The 20,950-nt window shown below is 40.3% G+C and overlaps 1 protein-coding gene across 5 annotated transcripts in view; it reads left to right on the top strand.

Annotated features, from left to right (window-relative positions):
- USP6NL (USP6 N-terminal like) overlaps positions 1 to 20,950 on the top strand; it is a 278,511-nt gene that overhangs the window by 197,648 nt on the left and 59,913 nt on the right. For all 5 annotated transcript variants that reach the window (XM_073619484.1, XM_073619483.1, XM_073619480.1 and 2 more), the window contains 3 exons: positions 12,681 to 12,801; positions 16,897 to 16,991; positions 18,495 to 18,560. In XM_073619484.1, the coding sequence (XP_073475585.1) occupies positions 12,681 to 12,801; positions 16,897 to 16,991; positions 18,495 to 18,560 (282 nt within the window). The remainder of the gene's footprint in view (positions 1 to 12,680; positions 12,802 to 16,896; positions 16,992 to 18,494; positions 18,561 to 20,950) is intronic.

The following is a 20,950-nucleotide window of genomic DNA, read 5'->3' as shown; positions in this document are numbered from 1 at the left end:
CTTTTGCGCAAACCAATAAATATACGCTTATTGACATTTTTTTTACCAAAGACATGTGGCCGAATACATTTTGGCCTGAATGTATGACTAAAATTGAGTTTATTGGATTTTTTTTATAACAAAAAGTAGAAAATATCATTTTTTTTCAAAATTTTCGGTCTTTTTCCGTTTATAGCGCAAAAAATAAAAACTGCAGAGGTGATCAAATACCATCAAAAGAAAGCTCTATTTGTGGGAAGAAAAGGACGCAAATTTCGTTTGGGTACAGCATTGCATGACCGCGCAATTAGCAGTTAAAGCGACGCAGTGCCAAATTGGAAAAAGACCTCTGGTCCTTAGGCAGCATAATGGTCCGGGGCTCAAGTGGTTAACTTACTAGGGTAGGGTGGGGGGTGGGGTATCTATTTTTTTTTTTTGCAAATGATTGAAATGGATTATTTGTTATAAATCAAAATATGTTCCTGATAGTTTTTCAGAGTTTTTTAAATGCACATTATCTTTATCATGTTTGATCGGTGGGGTTTTTTTTTTTTTTTTTTTGGTTCTGGTTTTTTTTTTTTTTTGGTATTGTGGATTTAGAAGATAAGACGGGTTTATTCATGTCCAATATTGAGAGAATTAAGGCACATTAAATTACTAGGGTAGGGTGGTGGGTGGGGTATCTAATTTTTTTTTTTTTGCAAATGATTGAGATGGATTATTTGTTATAAGTCAAACTATGTTCCTGATAGTTTTTCAGAGTTTTTTAAATGCACATTATCTTTATCATGTTTGGTCGGTGGGGTTTTATTATTTTTTTTTTTTTGGGTGTGGAGGTCGGGAGATTCCCCCCCCCCCCCCCCTTTTTTTTTTTTTTTTTTTTTTCCCTCTCTTCTCACTAAAGGTATTTGTACATGGTTTGATGTATATGGCGGAAGGGGTTAAGGCAAGAAAAATGAAAATGGTGTTCCTATATGTGCACTATTTTGTGTATCACTTTAGATAGCTGATGCGGTTGAGGGTTTTTTAACTCACTGGGTGGGATAGGGGGACCATTTTGGGGTTCATGTTTTTTCTACACTGGACAGTAGATATGGCTGACTGTCCTCAAGTTTACACTTTACTGGGTGGGACAGGGTTTTTTTTTTTAGGGTTTTCATGTTTTTCTTTTATGTTTGGCAATATTCCACTATAACTCACTAGGCACCAGTGATGCACAAGGTTTGACTGGTATTTGGCGTGGGGAGGGCGTGGGGGTTGGGGGATTTTTTTCCTTTTTTTTTTTTTTTTTTTTCACTTAAGGTATTCGTACAAGGCTTGATATATATTGGGGTAGGGGTTATGGCAAGAAAAATGAAAATGTTGTTCCTATATGTGCACTATTTTGTATATCACACTAGATAGTTGATCCGGTTGAGGTTCTTTAACCACTTGACGACCGCCTCACGCCGATGTACGTCGGCAAGGTGGCACGGACAGGCAAAATCACGTACATGTACGTGATTTGCCTTCCGCGGGTGGGGGGTCCGATCGGACCCCCCCCGGTGCCCGAGGCGGTCGTCTTTTCTCCCACGGCGATCGGAGATGAGGGGGAGGCCATCCGTTCGTGGCCCCCCCCCTCGCGATCGCCGCCGGCCAATGAGAACATTCCTTTGCTGCTGTATGCTAAACAGCAGCAAAGGAAATGATGTCATCTCTCCTCGGCTCGGTAATTTCCGTTCCGGCCCGAGGAGAGAAGACAAGTGAGTGAGTGCACAACACACACACACACACACACAGTAGAACATGCCAGGCACACAAAACACCCCGATCCCCCCCCCCAATCACCCCCCCCCCCCCCGTCACAAACTGACACCATCAGTTTTTTTTTTCTGATTACTGTATTGGTGTCAGTTTGTGACAGTTACAGTGTTGGGACAGTTACTGTTACCCCCCTTTAGGTCTAGGATACCCCCCTAACCCCCCCTAATAAAGTTTTAACCCCTTGATCACCCCCTGTCACCAGTGTCACTAAGCGATCATTTTTCTGATCGCTGTATTAGTGTCGCTGGTGACGCTAGTTAGTGAGGTAAATATTTAGGTTCGCCGTCAGCGTTTTATAGCGACAGGGACCCCCATATACTACCTAATAAATGTTTTAACCCCTTGATGGCCCCCTAGTTAACCCTTTCACCACTGATCACCGTATAACTGTTACGGGTGACGCTGGTTAGTTTGTTTATTTTTTATAGTGTCAGGGCACCCGCCGTTTATTACCGAATAAAGGTTTAGCCCCCCGGTCGCCCGGCGGTGATATGCGCCCCAGGCAGCGTCAGATTAGCGCCAGTACCGCTAACACCCACGCACGCAGCATACGCCTCCCTTAGTGGTATAGTATCTGAACGGATCAATATCTGATCTGATCAGATCTATACTAGCGTCCCCAGCAGTTTAGGGTTCCCAAAAACGCAGTGTTAGCGGGATCAGCCCAGATACCTGCTAGCACCTGCGTTTTGCCCCTCCGCCCGGCCCACCCAAGTGCAGTATCGATCGATCACTGTCACTTACAAGGCACTAAACGCATAACTGCAGCGTTCGCAGAGTCAGGCCTGATCCCTGCGATCGCTAACAGTTTTTTTGGTAGCATTTTGGTGAACTAGCAAGCACCGGCCCCAGGCAGCGTCAGGTTAGCGCCAGTACCGCTAACACCCACGCACGCAGCATACGCCTCCTTTAGTGGTATAGTATCTGAACGGATCAATATCTGATCCGATCAGATCTATACTAGCGTCCCCAGCAGTTTAGGGTTCCCAAAAACGCAGTGTTAGCGGGATCAGCCCAGATACCTGCTAGCACCTGCGTTTTGCCCCTCCGCCCGGCCCAGCCCAGCCCACCCAAGTGCAGTATCGATCGATCACTGTCACTTACAAAACACTAAACGCATAACTGCAGCGTTTGCAGAGTCAGGCATGATCCCTGCGATCGCTAACAGTTTTTTTGGAAGCTTTTTATTGAACTGGCAAGCGCCAGCGGCCTAGTACACCCCGGTCGTAGTCAAACCAGCGCTGCAGTAACACTTGGTGACGTGGCGAGTCCCATAAGTGCAGTTCAAGCTGGTGAGGTGGCAAGCACAAGTAGTGTCCCGCTGCCACCAAAAAGACAAACACAGGCCCGTCATGCCCATAGTGCCCTTCCTGCTGCATTCGCCAATCCTAATTGGGAACACACCGCTTCTGCAGCGCCCGTACTTCCCCCATTCACATCCCCAACCAAATGCAGTCGGCTGCATGAGAGGCATTTTTATGTCCTCCCGAGTACCCCTACCCAACGAACCCCCCCAAAAAAGATGTCGTGTCTGCAGCAAGCGCGGATATAGGCGTGACACCCGCTATTATTGTCCCTCCTGTCCTGACAATCCTGGTCTTTGCATTGGTGAATGTTTTGAACGCTACCATGCACTAGTTATTAGCGTAGGGTACAGCATTGCACAGACTAGGCACACTTTCACAGGGTCTCCCAAGATGCCATCGCATTTTGAGAGACCCGAACCTAGAACCGGTTACAGTTATAAAAGTTAGTTACAAAAAAAGTGTAAAAAAAAATATATATATATAAAATAAAAAAAAATAGTTGTCGTTTTATTGTTCTCTCTCTCTATTCTCTCTCTCTATTGTTCTGCTCTTTTTTTACTGTATTCTATTCTGCAATGTTTTATTGTTATTGTTGTTGTTATTGTTATTATGTTTTATCATGTTTGTTTTTCAGGTATGTAATTATTTATACTTTACTGTTTACTGTGCTTTATTGTTAACCATTGTTAACCATTTTTTTGTCTTCAGGTACGCCATTCACGACTTTGAATGGTTATACCAGAATGATGCCTGCAGGTTTAGGTATCATCTTGGTATCATTCTTTTCAGCCAGCGGTCGGCTTTCATGTAAAAGCAATCCTAGTGGCTAATTAGCCTCTAGACTGCTTTTACAAGCCGTGGGAGGGAATGCCCCCCCCCACACCGTCTTCCGTGTTTTTCTCTGGCTCTCCTGTCTCAACAGGGAACCTGAGAATGCAGCCGGTGATTCAGCCAGCTGAACATAGAGCTGATCAGAGACCAGAGTGGCTCCAAACATCTCTATGGCCTAAGAAACCGGAAGCTACGATCATTTTATGACTTAGATTTCGCCGGATGTAAATAGCGCCATTGGGAAATTGGGGAAGCATTTTATCACACCGATCTTGGTGTCATCAGATGCTTTGAGGGCAGAGGAGAGATCTAGGGTCTAATAGACCCCAATTTTTTCAAAAAAGAGTACCTGTCACTACCTATTGCTATCATAGGGGATATTTGCATTCCCCGAGATAACAATAAAAATGATTAAAAAAAAAAAAAATGAAAGGAACAGTTTAAAAATAAGATAAAAAAGCAAAAAAATAATAAAGAAAAAAAAAAAAGCCCCCCTGTCGCCCCCTGCTCTCGCGCTAAGGCGAACGCAAACGGCGGTCTGTCGTCAAACGTAAACAGCAATTGCACCATGCATGTGAGGTATCGCCGCGAAGGTCAGATCGAGGGCAGTAATTTTTGCAGTAGACCTCCTCTGTAAATCTAAAGTGGTAACCTGTAAAGGCTTTTAAAGGCTTTTAAAAATGCATTAATTTTGTTGCCACTGCACGTTTGTGCGCAATTTTAAAGCATGTCATGTTTGGTATCCATGTACTCGGCCTAAGATCATCTTTTTTATTTCATCAAACATTTGGGCAATATAGTGTGTTTTAGTGCATTAAAATTTAAAAAAGTGTGTTTTTTCCCCAAAAAATGCGTTTGAAAAATTGCTGCGCAAATACTGTGTGAAAAAAAAAAATGAAACACCCACCATTTTAATCTGTAGGGCATTTGCTTTGCTTGAACTTTTTCATGTAAACAATGAGTGTCAGAAAGGGCTTTGTCTTCAAGTGGTTAGAAGAGTTGGTGATGTGTGACATAAGCTTCTAAATGTTGTGCATAAAATGCCAGGACAGTTCAAAACCCCCCCCAAATGACCCCATTTTGGAAAGTAGACACCCCAAGCTATTTGCTGAGAGGCATGTCGAGTCCATGGAATATTTTATATTGCGACACAAGTTGCGGGAAAGAGACAAATTTTTTTTTTTTTTTTGCACAAAGTTGTCACTAAATGATATATTGCTCAAACATGCCATGGGAATATGTGAAATTACACCCCAAAATACATTCTGCTGCTTCTCCTGAGTATGGGGATACCACATGTGTGAGACTTTTTGGGAGCCTAGCCGCGTACGGGACCCCGAAAACCAAGCACCGCCTTCAGGCTTTCTAAGGGCGTGAATTTTTGATTTCACTCTTCACTGCCTATCACAGTTTCGGAGGCCATGGAAAGCCCAGGTGGCACAAAACCCCCCCAAATGACCCCATTTTGGAAAGTAGACACCCAAAGCTATTTGCTGAGAGGTATAGTGAGTATTTTGCAGACCTCACTTTTTGTCACAAAGTTTTGAAAATTGAAAAAAGAAAAAAAAAAAAGTTTTTTCTTGTCTTTAGATAGGTTGTGTGGCTGGGTTGATTGGGGTGAGTGGTAACAGATTTGTGGCTTTTTTTTTTTTTTTTCTCTCTCCTTTTCCGTATGGACTCAATTAAAATATGCTCTTATAATGTTAGAGGTTTCAATTCAGCGGCAAAGAGGGCGCAGGTTCTGTACTCTTTCCACAGACAAAAAGTAAGGTGATTTTTTTTTCAAGAGACCCATTTTCGGGCGGACCATATACCCAAGTTGCAAAAGGGATATTATAACGCTTGGTATCATGACTCCTTCGCATATTCAAAATCGAGAGGAGCCTCTATAGCGATACATAAGTCATTACCACATCAGGTTTTGGAAGAATGGAGAAATAGAGACGGTAGGGCAATATTTCTTAGGCTCCTAATATTTGGTAAGAAATATACATTTATTAATGTATATTTACCTAACCAGGGACAGTCTAAAGTAGGAGCACAATTGATCACAGATCTTATGGAAAAAGCGGAAGGGATTACAATAATTGGGGGAGACTTTAATTTTATATTGGATAATGATAGGGATACTTCAGCAACATTAATAATGCAGAAGGCTAAGGATAAAGTCAAATTTAGGGAAGTAATGGCTAAGCATCATCTGGTCGATATATGGAGGGCGCTCCATCCCCTGGAAAGGGACTATACGTTCCACTCCAAGGTTCATGGTACTTATCACAGAATCGATTTCTTTCTGATGAATCAGCTGGGAGTAGCTGTGACTTCCTCCTCTGAAATTGGCAGTGCCATATGGTCAGATCATGCACCGATATTTCTAGTATTAGATATTTCCAGGGAGAGGAGCTCAAGAGGTACCTGGAAATTGAATGATAATTTGCTATTTGATGAGGTATGCGTTTCAGAAATAAAGAGGGCAATAATAAACTTTTCTAAAGATCATATAAGCGATACTACCTCCCTTTTGATCCAATGGGAAGCGTTGAAATGCGTAGTTCGGGGCCTATTCATAAAGCATGGGGCTAGACTAAAAAAGGCAAAAAGGAATAGAACGACCCACCTCCTGAAGGAGATATCTAAACTGGAAACTCAGCATATGCAAAATCCTCTTGGAGAAATATTATTAGAATTAACAGAAAAGAAAACGGAAGTGCAAAATCTACTTAATGAGCAGACATTACAAATTAGGGATAAAAATCGTACGTTATTTTACCAACATGGCAATAAACCGGGTAAATTACTGGCAAGAGCTTTACGTCAGCGAATTAACGCCTCATCCATTGTTAAAATCAAAGCAGATAATGATGAAATGATATATGATCCAAAAGGTATCTTGAAAGCATTCCATACTTTTTATAATAATCTATATAATTTACCAAACCAATTAGCAAATACAGATCCGGTAAGATATCAAGAAAATATACAACAATATATCAAAGACACAGCATTACCATCACTAGCAACAACAGATATAGAACAGTTAGAACAAGAATTTTCAGAGATAGAAATACAAAAAGTAATAGATTCATTAGTGATAGGGAAAAGCCCAGGCCCGGATGGTTTTACCCCACGGTTTTATAAAACATTTAAAGACGTCTTAATCCCTATTATTAAAAGAACGTTTAACTCTGTATCTACCTCTCAACCGTTTGTCCCGCATAGCCTACAGGCATATATCTCACTCATACCTAAACCGGAAAAGGATCCCTCTTTCTGTGGTAATTATAGGCCAATATCCTTGACTAATATTGATATTAGATTGTATTCAAAGATTATCGCTAACAGACTTACCCCAATAATACCGGCACATATACATCTAAACCGGGTGGGTTTTATAAAGGGGCGAGAGGCGAGAGATAATACGCTTAAAACATTGACACTGGTGAAAGTTGGCCTGCTTACTGTGAATAATCAGATAGCTTTGGATCTGTAAGGACTAAATATGCCTCTAATGCAAGTAGTGTATAACCAGCTTTAGTTGTCCTGTAATGAAGGGACCATAGACCTCCTCCTGAAATGAACCATGATTTATAATCCAGTTTGCTTTTTCTTTTTTCTTTTTTTTTTTTTCTTTTTTTTTTCTTTTTAAAATTTGAATAATGTACAATTTCAGTAATACTAATTGTGCACAGTGATGGATAGCTCTGTTCACGTCCATTAAATTATAACTAAACCACAGAAGGTGCTTGCTAGAAAATCTGTTCGCATATTGAATAATGCGAACAGGTGGTTGGGGGTGGAAGGTTCTGATAATTTTTCTAATCGCCCAACATGAAGCCACTATATATAGATTACTCTACCTGGCTTTCCAAGGCCTTGCAGGTCCCTTCTTCTGAGAGAGTATCAGTAGTCTTGCCATATCTTGTACAGGAACATCTGTGTGTAATTATCATGTTGGTCACAATGCACAGAGAATTCATGCTGCTCAGGGAACACTACACATGCTAGATCTCTGTGCAACCAGATGGTATTTAAGTGTATGCAAGAAATCTCTTGGCAAAATTTCTGCATAGTGTCAAAACCAGGCTTGTTAACTCTGTAATTTTGGCAGTGCGTAAAAGGCTGCATGTCTACAGTGTCTGTGTGAGTTCACAATGTCCCAAAATGTAGTATGTAGTAATTTAGGGCTTGTGGAGCAGGTAAAAACTATTGTTTTAGGAGGATAGTCTTGTTACAGGATTGTCACGTTTGAATAAACACAAAATAACGTTTTTTCTAAAACAGGAAATGTGATTTTAATCATTGCTATCTAATTAATTGTTAACTCATTTGACGAGCCAAAGACACATTTTTATTTTCCTTGCATGCTCCAATATTTTTAAATCCGAGCTGAGCAAAGCAAAACCCAGTGTGACAGAGTTAACAAGAAACTTAACCCTGCCTAACTCCCCCAGGAAAAATCCCTTACATTTGTACCTGTCTCACTCAACATTAAAAAAAAAAAAGAAAAAAAAAACTTACTAGACCATGGAGTCCAGCATTGTCCTTCAGTTTTGCCATCTTTATTGGAGATCATGCACATGTTCGGACATGCCAGTTCTCTAGCATAGACTGAAGTGCGTGCACATGTGCAACATCTCTCAAACTGCTCTTGGAATGTCACACATCCCAAGAAGCATTGTGGAAGATCTCGCACAAGAGACCTGCGGTGTGCATGCGCATGCATCGGACCCTGCAAGGTCATTCTGGCCTAGGCTGGCATCTAATAAGCAAAATAAAATGTTAGTTTTTCTTTCTAAATGTCTTTTTTTGAGGCAAATATGTAAGAAGGAGGCAAGAGAGAGGGACTTCCTTACCTAATCATAGCTCAATAGCTGTTCATTCTTTTAGTAAGGCATCTCAGAACAGTGCTAATAAGAGTTTCATTTAAAAGAAAAGCCAGTCAGTCTTTAAAGTAAACATTTCAGAAACGATCACCAAAAGTTCTAAGGGCTAAAGACTAGCTCCAATGCACTTACTATGAAAAATTATATCTGATGCTACGTCCACTTTAAATACCATTAAATTCTGTTAAAGTGTATGTGAACCTAAAATCCATTTTGCAGTTTGTTTGACATCATGTCTTACTGTATACAGTTTTCTTAAGCAAACCGTTTTTGTGTATCTTTTGCAAAGTTTCTTTTCTTGGCAATCCTTCTATTAACAGCACTTTCTGTTCCTGGCTGAGAACACTAAGCTGCTGCCTTGCAATAAGCATTAACGTTCTCAGCCTGCTCTGTACAATCCTTGGCCATTGGTGCTGTCTATCAGGTCTAGCTGATAGGAAGTCAAATAGCCAACTGAAGGAGTTTGCACGGGTGGCTGACAATGTTGCTAATAATTGTGAAGCAGTGGGCTTAGCGTTGTCGGCCTGCAAGGAAGCGCTGTTATTGGCAGGTTAAAAAAAAAAAAGAATTGCAACAAATTATAAGAAACAGTTTACTTTAATCTTGGTTCACATATATGCAAATTGGATGTGGTTTGAACCGCATCCGATTTGCATGACGTGAACCAAATTGCTTTTCTATGGAGGCGGTTCACATAGGTCCGGGCCGGCCGCAGTCTGTTTTTAAAAAGGGTCCTGTACGTTTTTTTTAGTCCTGATAAGGTGCGAATTCAAGTGTCGTACACTGTAAAAATTTGCAACTGAATCAATAAATGAAACCGCACCAGTAAAAAAACGCAAAAAAACAGTGCCAGGACATATGTGAACCGAGCCTAAAGAATGTTTAAGGCTGCATTCACACCGAAGCATTCTTAGCTTGTAAAATGCTCGTAAAACGCCATAAAAATGCCCGAAAAACGGCCAACAAGCAAAATCCCATTCATTTCAATGGCACCTGTTCACATCTGAGCGTTTTGTCACCTGAAGCAAAACCCCTGAAGCTCAAAAAAGTACATGAGCTTCTTTTTAGGCAGATTACAGGCGTTTTTCTGCTTTTTATATTGGTAACCCTTTGACCTGTACAAAACCGTGGCAAAAACGTGCAATTTCTGCCTGAAAAAAATCCGCTCAGGTGTGAATGCAGCCTCAAGTCCTACTTTATTTTTTTTTATTTTTTTGGATAGAGTATGAGAGGGTGAAAACTGCTGTCATGATTTTTTAATTTAGGAGATTTCCCTTCACTTCTGTCCTGTAGACTCAACATACTTATGCATGACAAAGCTTGAACCTGGAGGCCATATATAATCTTGAGTTCTTATGAATGGCAGAGGCAATCGTGATATTAGAAGTTTCAATGGCAGGAAATTACTAACTTTTCCTGTAAGGGCAATACATCTTGAATGTAGACCTAGACAATGTTGCTGAAATTGTATAGCAATGCAAAGCTTTGTTAGAAGCCCTTGGATGCATTGAAATGCATAGAATTAGGTGATCTATATTCTGTTGTAGATTGCAATTGTACATGGGTAATTGTTTATTTAAGGCAATGCCACTCTACATTGTTGTCCCATTATAATGAAAGCTTTTTAATTGCTAGGAAGCTTTCACAGACTAGTCCCTGTTCTTGAATCGCCATAGAACAAATACATGTATTATGACCGTACCTATTTTAATTCTTCATCTTCTAACTCTGTGCTGCCTTTTTGTTGATTTTTATACATTTTAAAGTCTCACAAAAGGAATGTAATAGTGTTTCTTTACAGTTAGCCTGTCTAAAACATGGTTCCAGAGATTTAGGCAGCTGAGGTTATATGCAGACCTTAATCTTTTTTTGTTAGTTGAGCCTGGCCCGGGCACTCTCCTTCCTCATTAGCTGAGACAGCAGCAGGAACCACTGACTCCCATTGCTGTCAATCACAATCCGTGAGCCAATGAGGAGAGAAGGGGTGGGGGAGAGCAAGCTGTTTGCTGTGGGGGCACTTTGCAGGAGGGAGGGGCCAGGAGTGCCAGTGGGGGAAACCAAGAAGATGAGAATCTGGGCTGCTCTGTGCAAAACCATTGCACAAGGCAGGTAAGTATGACATGTTTGTTATTTTAAAGAAAACAAAAAAACAAACTTGCCTTTTAATATCACTTCAGGCTGCCTGTTTTTGGACACCTCTTCATTTTGTTTTGCTGTTTTCATGGTTTACTTGTATATTGCTTCATCACATGCTTGGTTTGAATTGCCTAGTTTGTGACCTACTAATCTAAAGGCTGTATTCACACTTGCGCTCCTGTGTTTAGTTTTCTAAACGCAGGAGAAATTATCTGGGAAGTATAAACAGCTCTTATGTATACCATATTGTTTTTTCCTGTGTTTAGATGTTGCTGGTTTAACCCTTTCATGACTAAGCCTATTTTTGAAATTTGGAGTTTACAAGTTAAAATCCATATTTATTGCTAGAAAATTACTTAGAACCCCAAAACATTATATATATTTTTTTAGCAGAGAATCTAGAAAATAAAATGGAGATTGTTGCAATATTTTATATCACACGGTATTTGTGCAGCGGTGTTTTAAACGCAAATTTTTGGAAAAGGGACACTTTCATGAATTTTTTAAAAATCCAAACCGTAAAGTTACCCCAATTTTTTTGTGAAAGATGTTACGCCGAGTAAATAGATACCAAATATGTCACGCTTTATAATTGCACGCACTCGTGGAATGGCGACAAACTATAGTAGCTATGAATTTCCATAGGCAACGCTTTAAATTTTTTTTTTTTACGGTTACCAGGTTAGAGTTACAGAGGAGGTCTAGGGCTAGAATTATTGCTCTCGCTCGAACCATCACAGCGATACCTCACATGTGTGATTTGAACACCGTTTACATATGCGGGCGCGACTTCCGTATGCGTTTTTTTTTGCTGCGCGAGCTCGCGGGGACGAGGGCGCTTTAAAAGAAATTTTTTTTTATTTTTATATATTTTATTTATTTTTATACTTATAAATTGTGTTTAAAAAAAACAATGATTTTTTTTTTTTACTTGCTGTCACAAGGAATGTAAACATCCCTTGTGACAGTAATAGGTGGTGACAGGTACTCTTTATGGAGGGATCGGGGGTCTAAAAGACCCCTCCTCTGCACTTCAAAGTATTTAGATCGCCGAAAAGCTTTTAGCCGCATCAGTTGTTATATACGGATAGCCGATCGCCAGCTCGAAACAACGGTACCGGGATGATGCCTGCAGCTGCGGGCATCATCCCGGTATAAACCCCGAAAGCCGAGTACGCACATCTGCGTACGGTCGGCGGGAAGGGGTTAAAGTGGGTTTAGCTCACCTTGCTTCAGCAGGACATATTCTACAGTTGCGCAAGGATGACTCACAAATTCATGAAGCTTTCCATATTTTTCTTTTCTGTTCTCTATATACCTATTTATGTGTATGTATCTTTTCCTGAAAATTTACATTTGATTAAAAGATGCCAAAAATCATGCTACATAAAAAATTGCAACAGCCACCATTTTATTCTACAGGGACTCTGCTTTCAGAAAATATATCATGTTTGGGGTTCTGAGTAATTTTCTTGTAAAAAATGTAGATTTTAACATGTATGTGAAGGAAAAAAAATGCCACTGTAGGCAAGCAGTTATTTTGACCAAAAGCAAGAAAATGATAAAGGATTATATACTGTACTTAGATATTCTGAATTCCCTCTAGAGACATCAAGGTTTAGTGTTTTTGGTCCTTATGAGCAGTAGTTGGGTAACATCACATTCCTGTAAGGTGATATATGCTGTCAATTCTCTCATTCTTCATGTATCTATTATTATGATGATTGATGTCGTTGTGCAGGAGGTTGGCTACTGTCAGGGGATGAGCCAGATAACCGCTCTGCTCCTTATGTATATGAATGAAGAAGATGCGTTTTGGGCTCTTGTGCGGCTTTTCTCGGACTCTAGACATGCAATGCACGGTAAATGGACTTTTATTCCTTGTTTGTGTTACACTGCTAAACAAATCTGTTTTTAGGGTTACGAATTTCTATTTATAATGTTAAAGCCAGCGGTGTAATTGGCAGCTTTTTTATGGTTTACAACAGGGGTGTCCAGCCTGCGGTCCAAAACGGAGGATGAGTGAAAGTGGCCCAACACAAAATCGCAAACTTACTAAGTTTAAACTTAGCGAACATATGTGGCCAAAAATTTTTTTTACAGTGTCTCTTTACTGGACTTTTACATGTTTTATCTTCCCAAAGAGAAATTTCCCACTCTTCACAATCATGTCATCAGTTTTTGTCAAGACTTATATTAATGAGCAACCATTTTCAAGGATGAAGCACACAAACGCCAAAATTAGAACCAAAAATATGAGCACCCGGAGAATTCATTGAGAATTGTTACTACATTCATTGAACCAGATATTGATACATTTGTTTATCAAAAACCGTGTCAAAGCTCTTTTACTTTTATAATACAAGTTACAAAAAAAAATGAAGTGTTATTACTCAGATGGGTAAATTATCTATATTAGTGATCATTAAGGCGTTATCTGCCTGACTTTTTCTGCTCATCAGCTATCCTTATTTTTAGTCTATTTTATGTGTGGTTCAAGACCATTCCTTCTTCCAATGTGGCCCAGGAAGGTTAAAAGGTTGGACACCCCTGGTTTACAATGACAGTTAACCACTTAAGCCCCGGAAGAATTTACCCCCTTCCTAACCAGAGCACTTTTTGCGATTCGGCACTGCATCTCTTTAACTGACAATTGCGCGGTCGTGCGACATGGCTTCCAAAAAAAATTGACGTCCTTTTTTTCCCACAGAGCTTTATTTTGGTGGTATTTGATCACCTCTGCGGTTTTATTATTTTTTGCGCTATAAACAAAAAAAATAGTGACAATTTTGAAAAAAACACATTATTTTTTACTTTTAGCTATAATAAATATCCCCAAAAAACATATAAAGAAAATTTTTTTTCCCTCAGTTTAGGCCGATACGTATTCTACATCTTTTTGGTAAAAAAATTGCAATAAGCGTTTATTGATTGGTTTGCGCAAAAGTTATAGCGTCTACAAAATAGGAGATAGTTTGATGGCATTTTTGATAACTTTTTTTTTTACTAGTAATGGCGGCGATCAGCGTTTTTTTTTTTTTTTTTTTATCGTGACTGCGACACTATGGTGGACACATCGGACAATTTTGACACATTTTTGGGACCATTGGCATTAATACAGCAATCAATGCTATAAAATTGCATTGATTACTGTAAAAATGTCACTAGCAGTATAGCGGTTAACCACTAGGTGGCGCTGTAGGGGTTAAGTGTGTCCTAGGGAGTGATTCTAACTGTGGGAGGGAGGGGCTGTGTGTGACACATCACTGATCACCGCTTCCGATTACAGGGAGCGTGATCAGTGTCAGTGTCATTAGGCAGAACGGGGAGATACTTGTTTACATTACCATCTCCCCGTTCTTCCTCACCGTGAGATGATCGCAGGTATGCCTGAGGGCATTGAGTCCGCGGGACCCGCGATCATGGAGCTCCCGGCGGGCGCGCAACGGCGTGAGACGCCTCTTAAAGGGCAACGTACAGGTACGTTAATCTGCCTGTAAGTGCCCTTCTGCCGCAGTAGATCTGCGTGAGGCGGTCGGGAAGCGGTTATGAAAACTGTCAGTTTTCCGTATTTTTATTTCATACCCATGACAGCCAAAGATCCACTCTCATGTTTTGCTCCAAATGCTTTTTTTAAATTTTTAAAATTTTTTTTATATACCGTCATAGGCATTTTCCAGCTGAAATGTTTGCCTATTTCTATCACCAGTGGTGAATGAGAACTCATTCTCATCATGTCTTTGCTAGTGTAAATGTGGATCAGTTAAAAGCTCTGTTTCCTGAATACAGTTCAGGTTTTCATTGCATTGGTGAACGTAACTCTTCTGTTGTGGTGATGTTATCGAGGGAACCTGTGAGGATAATATAAGAGGACTGCCAATCCTGACTTTATTTTAAAGATGCATGCTATCGTGATCCTGAGCCTGGCTTTACTTCCTAATGAGTCACTAACCTTGAACAACAAGCATGCCACCAGAATCTTAAAGTGCAACTTTACTCATAACAACTTGATACAAATTAATGTTCTCTAGCAATGGGCATACTGTACATTCTACATTAATAATTATGCCAGCAAAAGTAGGGGGTGTAAATTGTTTCCAGCATTGCTTCTATTTGTTTTTTTTGGAGCCTGCCATTTTGCTGGAGCTCAGAGCAGTCATTTTGTCATTGAAAATTCTTCCCTCTCATAAGTTTCAAAAACTGTCACTTTCTGCAATTCTGAGTGCAGTCAATTCTGTGCGTAGCGCCAACCTTGACTGCATGTCTTGGCTCAGCAAGAGGGGAAGGTGCAGGAGCTGCAGGGTGCCAGGATTCACAGTGCTGCGAAGGGATAATGAAATCAGGAAAATAAGGCACTCTTTATAGGTTTAACTTTTTGCTTTTGTGCCTCCCCAGCAGCATAGTTTGTCCTGTTAGCTCCCCTGCTTTCCTCGTTCTCTTTTCCTAATCAGTCCTTCCTCAACACAGGTTGTCTTATTCCTGTGGTTTCCTCCCTCATTCTATCAGCAGACCGCCCTCTAGTGACTGCCTCATTGCTATGAAGTTTGGCTAAGTGCTGAGAATGAGGCTGCGCAAAACAATGAGAGTGAACTACTGGATTTAAGACAGAATAGGTACTTATTTTAAATGTTTTCAATAGCCATACCTACAAAAGGAGCAAGCAGGAAGCATTCTGTCAATGCTTAAATTTCCACTTAAAAAAAAAAAAAAAAAAAACTTTTTATTTCCAGACAGCAAAAAACAATTGCAAGTAATTACAGGACAGAGCCACATGTAGCATATAACACAGGAATACATAAAAAATACAAGCATAGTGATTCCCAGAATGTATGACAAAGCATATAGAACCAGTAAATCATACAAGTGAGCCGTATACAGGCCATTGTCCAGCAAAAGATTTTCATTTTTTTTGATAAATAAAAACAAAAAAATACAGCAGCAAATAAAACTTGTCAAACCCGTAAACCATTGGAGTGTGGTAGAAGTCCTGTGCATCGTGTTCAGGGGATCCTCTAACCTTCCCAGCACTCTCCCTACATTCCACCCCACCTTAAATCACCCAACCTACCGGAGCCTCCTCTAGCTGGGGAGTCCTACCAACGGAACCATATTTTAGTAAATTTTTTGGGGCATGCAGGGCCTCGTATGTCATTCTATAAAGAGGAAGGTCCGCATTAACCAGTTTCCACATAGCAAGTGTAAGAGTGTCTGCATATATCCATCTCCTGGCCATGAGCTTGTGCACATAAAAAAAGAGATGACTAATAAACAATTTTGTAGCGTTACTCATTTCCTCATGATCAAAGACACCTAGCAAACATAAAAGAGTTTTATGTGTTTGGGAAGCCAACGCTGTTGGCTATAATTTCCATCACCTGAGACCACAGAGGCCTAACCTTCGGGCATTCCTAAATCATCCATAGAAAAGTGCCCTCAAAAAAGTTTCACCTAATCTACAATCCTGCATACATCTGGGTTAGCGACCACTAGTTGGGTAAAACCAGGATTCTGATCATAGCCTCACAGTCTACAACTTTAAGAATAAGTAAGCAATGTCAGTTCCCATACATCTATCCTTGCAGTTTCACTTTTACCGGTACACAGTACTGGCCAGCATTTTTCTTAAATGTATAGTTCCATAGATCACCACCCTGTGCTGTTTCCTGTCTTAGTACCTTCCAAGGGTATTCTTAAAATGACAGACACTGGCTTTGGCCATTTCTAGTCAGATTGGCTGACAAACAAGTGTCTGTGTTTGGCCCCAGAGCCTGCTGATCAGCTGCTTTTGGTTGAAACTAGCAATCAGGATTCTAGAAAGCCTGTCCCAGTTGTTGGTGGTCCTATGGTGATGCATATGTAAAGCACTTTGAATCACTGTTAACATAAGCCCTGAGGAACTTTGGTTCTTTTATTAGTTGTGCCTTTGAAATATTTAATTCATTTATTTTTTTTTTTAGGGTTTTTCATCCCTGGCTTTCCAAAGCTTCTCAGATTCCAGGAACATCATGACAAAATTGTAAAAAAATATATGCCGAAACTTAAACAGCACTTTGTAAGTAGAGACTTTGCAGCTAGTTGGCGTAGCACCCACTTTATATTTGTTACATGTTTTCACTCACGTATCATAACTTGCTGCGTACATTTTACTTGCTCTTTTCTGAAAACTCTAAAACTGAAGTTTTTCTCTGCTATGAAGAGAGGGCTGGGGAGTTGAGGTGTAAAGTGACACTAAATTCTGACAAAGTATGTATTCCTTTCTCAAAAAAAGTACCTTCTATTGCTCCTTACTTCTTCCAAATCCCAAATTATTTTTGCTGATGTGATCAGACTTCCTGTTAGAGGGTGGATGTGTTAATTCTCTGTTGTCCTGGTGTATGTAGGAACGTAGGAATGGGCTTCCCTCTTGCCTGTGGCAACATGATCACATCTGATCCCCTGACTGCTGTGTTTCCACTCCCATTGTGTATGCCCCTAGTATGCTGGGAGGAAGCCGTTGAACTTTTCCGTGTCTAGCTGAAAGCCACCTAACGTGACTATTTTCTTCAGCTTAAGGGATGTCTTCAACATGTGGGGTGATGGCTCCTCCCCTGCTCTCTGCCTCACGTGTTTGGGTATCGGCTTTTGGGGAGGCTCCAGCAAGAGATGATTACATAGCTGTGCATCTGCACAAACACTGTCCACCATATAATGATTATCATTAGTTATTACATTAAAAAAACATGCTTTAAAGGGAATACATTATCTTTATAAAGTTAAAGCTGACCTTCACCCAAAGGGGGAAGTTCAGTCCGCTTGTCTGTATCTCCCCCCCCCCAGAGCGGGTAAATGGTTTTGACAGGTACCCACTTACACTTCCGGTCGGATTACCGCAGCCTCCCCCCTCTTTCCCTCCGCAGCCTTCTGGAAAATGTCCCAGATCCCAGACCGTCCACAAAGCGCAGTGCGGCTCGCTCATGCTCAGTGAGAAGCCACCTGTAAAGCCGCAAGCAGGCACAGCCAGCCTCCCAAAGTAAACATGCCAGTACCTAGACCCGCCAGCTCAGGTGAGGACAGCGCTGGATCACTGGACAGTAGGTGTCCTAATATTAACATGCGAATGTGATACAGATATGAATGTTATAATGGTTGTTGTGTGCATTGAAGTAGCTGTATCAGCTCTTAACACATGGTATGGCTGAATATTTTTGCCTAATAGGGTAAGTAACAGTAGTTTTAATTGCTCATCCTTTTCAGTACAATTTAGTAGTCTAATAAGACTGTAAACTGATTGTTTATTTGGATTAGTGAATTTCCCTGACATCAATAAAGCTACTAGAGGGGGAATCTGCATATATAGTAAAAATCTAAAAAAAAAAAAAAAAAAAAAATGCATGTGAAAACCTCTCAAAATTACAATTCTTTGCTGAATTTATACCACTGTTTCCGATAAACAGTTGGATACTATTTAAAGCCACTGCCAAGTAATGGAAACTTAGTAATACTTGAGATATCTATCTATCTATCTTATATCATTTTACATTTTGTAATAATGAATGTAATTTTGTTTATACTTCAGGAAACTCAGGAACTGTACACCAGTCTGTATACTATGAAATGGTTTTTCCAGTGCTTCCTAGACCGGGTGAGAATATAAAAACAGTTGATAGCAGCTAAGTTGTGCTTATCTATATTGTAATGTATCTGTATGCAGTTTATTACAGCTTATTATCTTCGAGAAAAGTGTAATGTCTAAACCTGAGCGATATTCATTCTTTTAGCTTAGGCCACCCTAAAATAGAAGAGTGATAATTGCTTAAGATTAGAGATTTACATTTTGGCCAAAGAAAGTAGGGTTTAATGCTGGGGTAAGGCTCTATTCCTGTACTCTCAAAAATTCATGTTATCGTTGGCTGCTGTAGTAAAGGAGGTCTTGCTAGTACAATATTAGTGCACTGCGGTGTAGCACTACCCTTTCCCTATAATCCTTGCCTCTTACTCACCATGTTAAGGCTGGTGCTAAGTGTTGCACTGCCACTTCCACAGCTGTAGAAAGCATAAGAACATCTAGTGCACCTGTATGCTGGAAGTTCAGGAAATTGAAGTTCATACATGATCATATAGTAGAACAAAAATAGCACAGAGGTCTGCATCTTTATCAGATTCAGATTTCTGCTACAGCTGGGAACTGATAAGCTAGGGTAGAATCCATTCAGGTCCATTTCGTTTGGACATTCCATTTGACTGTAACTGTATCTCAGCTGCAAGTAGTGAAGATTATAAGTTAAGCCCAGTACAGCAGGAACCCGACCAAATTTTTGTTACAGGTGTAGTGCTGTCTGTTCAACAGAAGGCTTCTGTTGAATGGTCATGCTGGAAAAAAACTGAATTCGATTAGTGCTTTTAGCCAATGGCTGCAAGCGCTGATCTGTGTATTCTGATGAGGGGGAAGATCCTTGCAGCAAACATTAGTGTGTTGATGCAGGGATCTGTCAGTTTTTTTTTCCCTTAAACCGCTAGTTGAAAACAACAAAAAAAAAAAAACAACCCTACATGTGTACCCAGCTTTAAGCATTCTTCAATCTAGATGAAGGTCCCAGCTAGCCAAATGTTGGTTGTGCTGCTTGGCACAAGTGATGGTTATTAAGGTTTACTCACACATGGCATTTCCACACTGGATAAATGCCACTCTCTGCTAGGGCACAAAAACCCCTTGTTTTTCTATGTGCTCCAAACACACTGCAAATTAAAGTTAAATAAACAAAAGATAAACGTAAACAGGGTGATGCTCTGAAATATGCCTTGCACTGCCTCTTTACCGCACCTCATCATAACTAAAATCTGACAGTTTCCCATATGCTAAAACGGAGCATTTATGTGCTGAACAAGCCTGGAAGTATCTATTTTCTTGGTCCTCCTAAAGTAGATCTACCCACCCCCTTTACCATTCTTATTCTTTATAGAGCAGACCTGTGGCCAAGGCTATGGACATTAAAATATTTACATACAGCTGGTAAAATAAGTATTAAACATGTCACCATTTTTCTAGGTAAATATATTTCTAAAGGTGCTATTGACCTGAAATTTGCACCATGTGTCGGTAACAACCCATGCAATCCATACATACAAAGAAACCAAAACAAATAAGTTCAGAAATTAAGTTATGTGTAATACAATGGAATGACACAGGGAAAAAGTATTAAACACGCTAACTGAAATGTATTTAATACTTCGTACAAAATCCTTTGTTGGTAATGACAACTTTAAGTCACCTCCTGCATGGAGAAACTATCCACATGCATTGCTCAGGTGTGATTTTGGCCCATTCTTCCACACAAACAGTCTTCAAATCTAGAAGGTTCCGTGGGCCTCTTCTATGAACTCTGATCTTTAGTTCTTGCCATAGATTTTCTATTCAAGTGAGGTGATTGGCTGGGCCATTCTAGCAGCTTTATTTTCTTTCTTTGAAACCAATTGAGAGTTTCCATAGCTTTGTGTTTGGGGTCATTGTCTTGCTGAAATGTCCACCTTCGTTTCATCTTCATCATTCTGGTATATGGCAGCAGATTTTTTCCATCCATCCTTCCGTTAATGATATGAAGTTTGCCGGTACTGTATGCTGAAAAACAGCCCCACGCCATGGTGTTCCATCTCCAAACTTCACTGTTGGTATTGGGGTGTTTTTGGGGTCATGTGCAGTGCAATTTGACATCCAAACATGGTGCATAATATGACATCCAAAGAGTTCAGTTTTGGTTTCTTCTGACAAGACTTTATACCCCCAGAATTTCACAGACTTGTCTAAATGTTGTGCAACAAACTTTGCTTCAACATGCTTTTTCTTCAGCATTGGAGTCTTGCGTGGTGAGCATGCATGCAGTCCATGGCGGTTGAGTGCATTGCATTATTTTCTTTGAAACAATTGTACCTGCTGATTCTAGGTCTTTCTGAAGCTCTCCACAAGTGGTCCTTGGCTCTTGGATAACTCATCTGATAATTCTTTTCACTCCTCTGTCAGAAATCTTACGAGGAGCA

This window comes from Aquarana catesbeiana, linkage group LG03 (genome assembly GCF_042186555.1).
Source record: "Aquarana catesbeiana isolate 2022-GZ linkage group LG03, ASM4218655v1, whole genome shotgun sequence".
NCBI lineage: Eukaryota > Metazoa > Chordata > Amphibia > Anura > Ranidae > Aquarana > Aquarana catesbeiana.
Note: the sequence above shows the minus strand (reverse complement) of the source record. Positions and strands in the feature narration are given on the sequence as shown.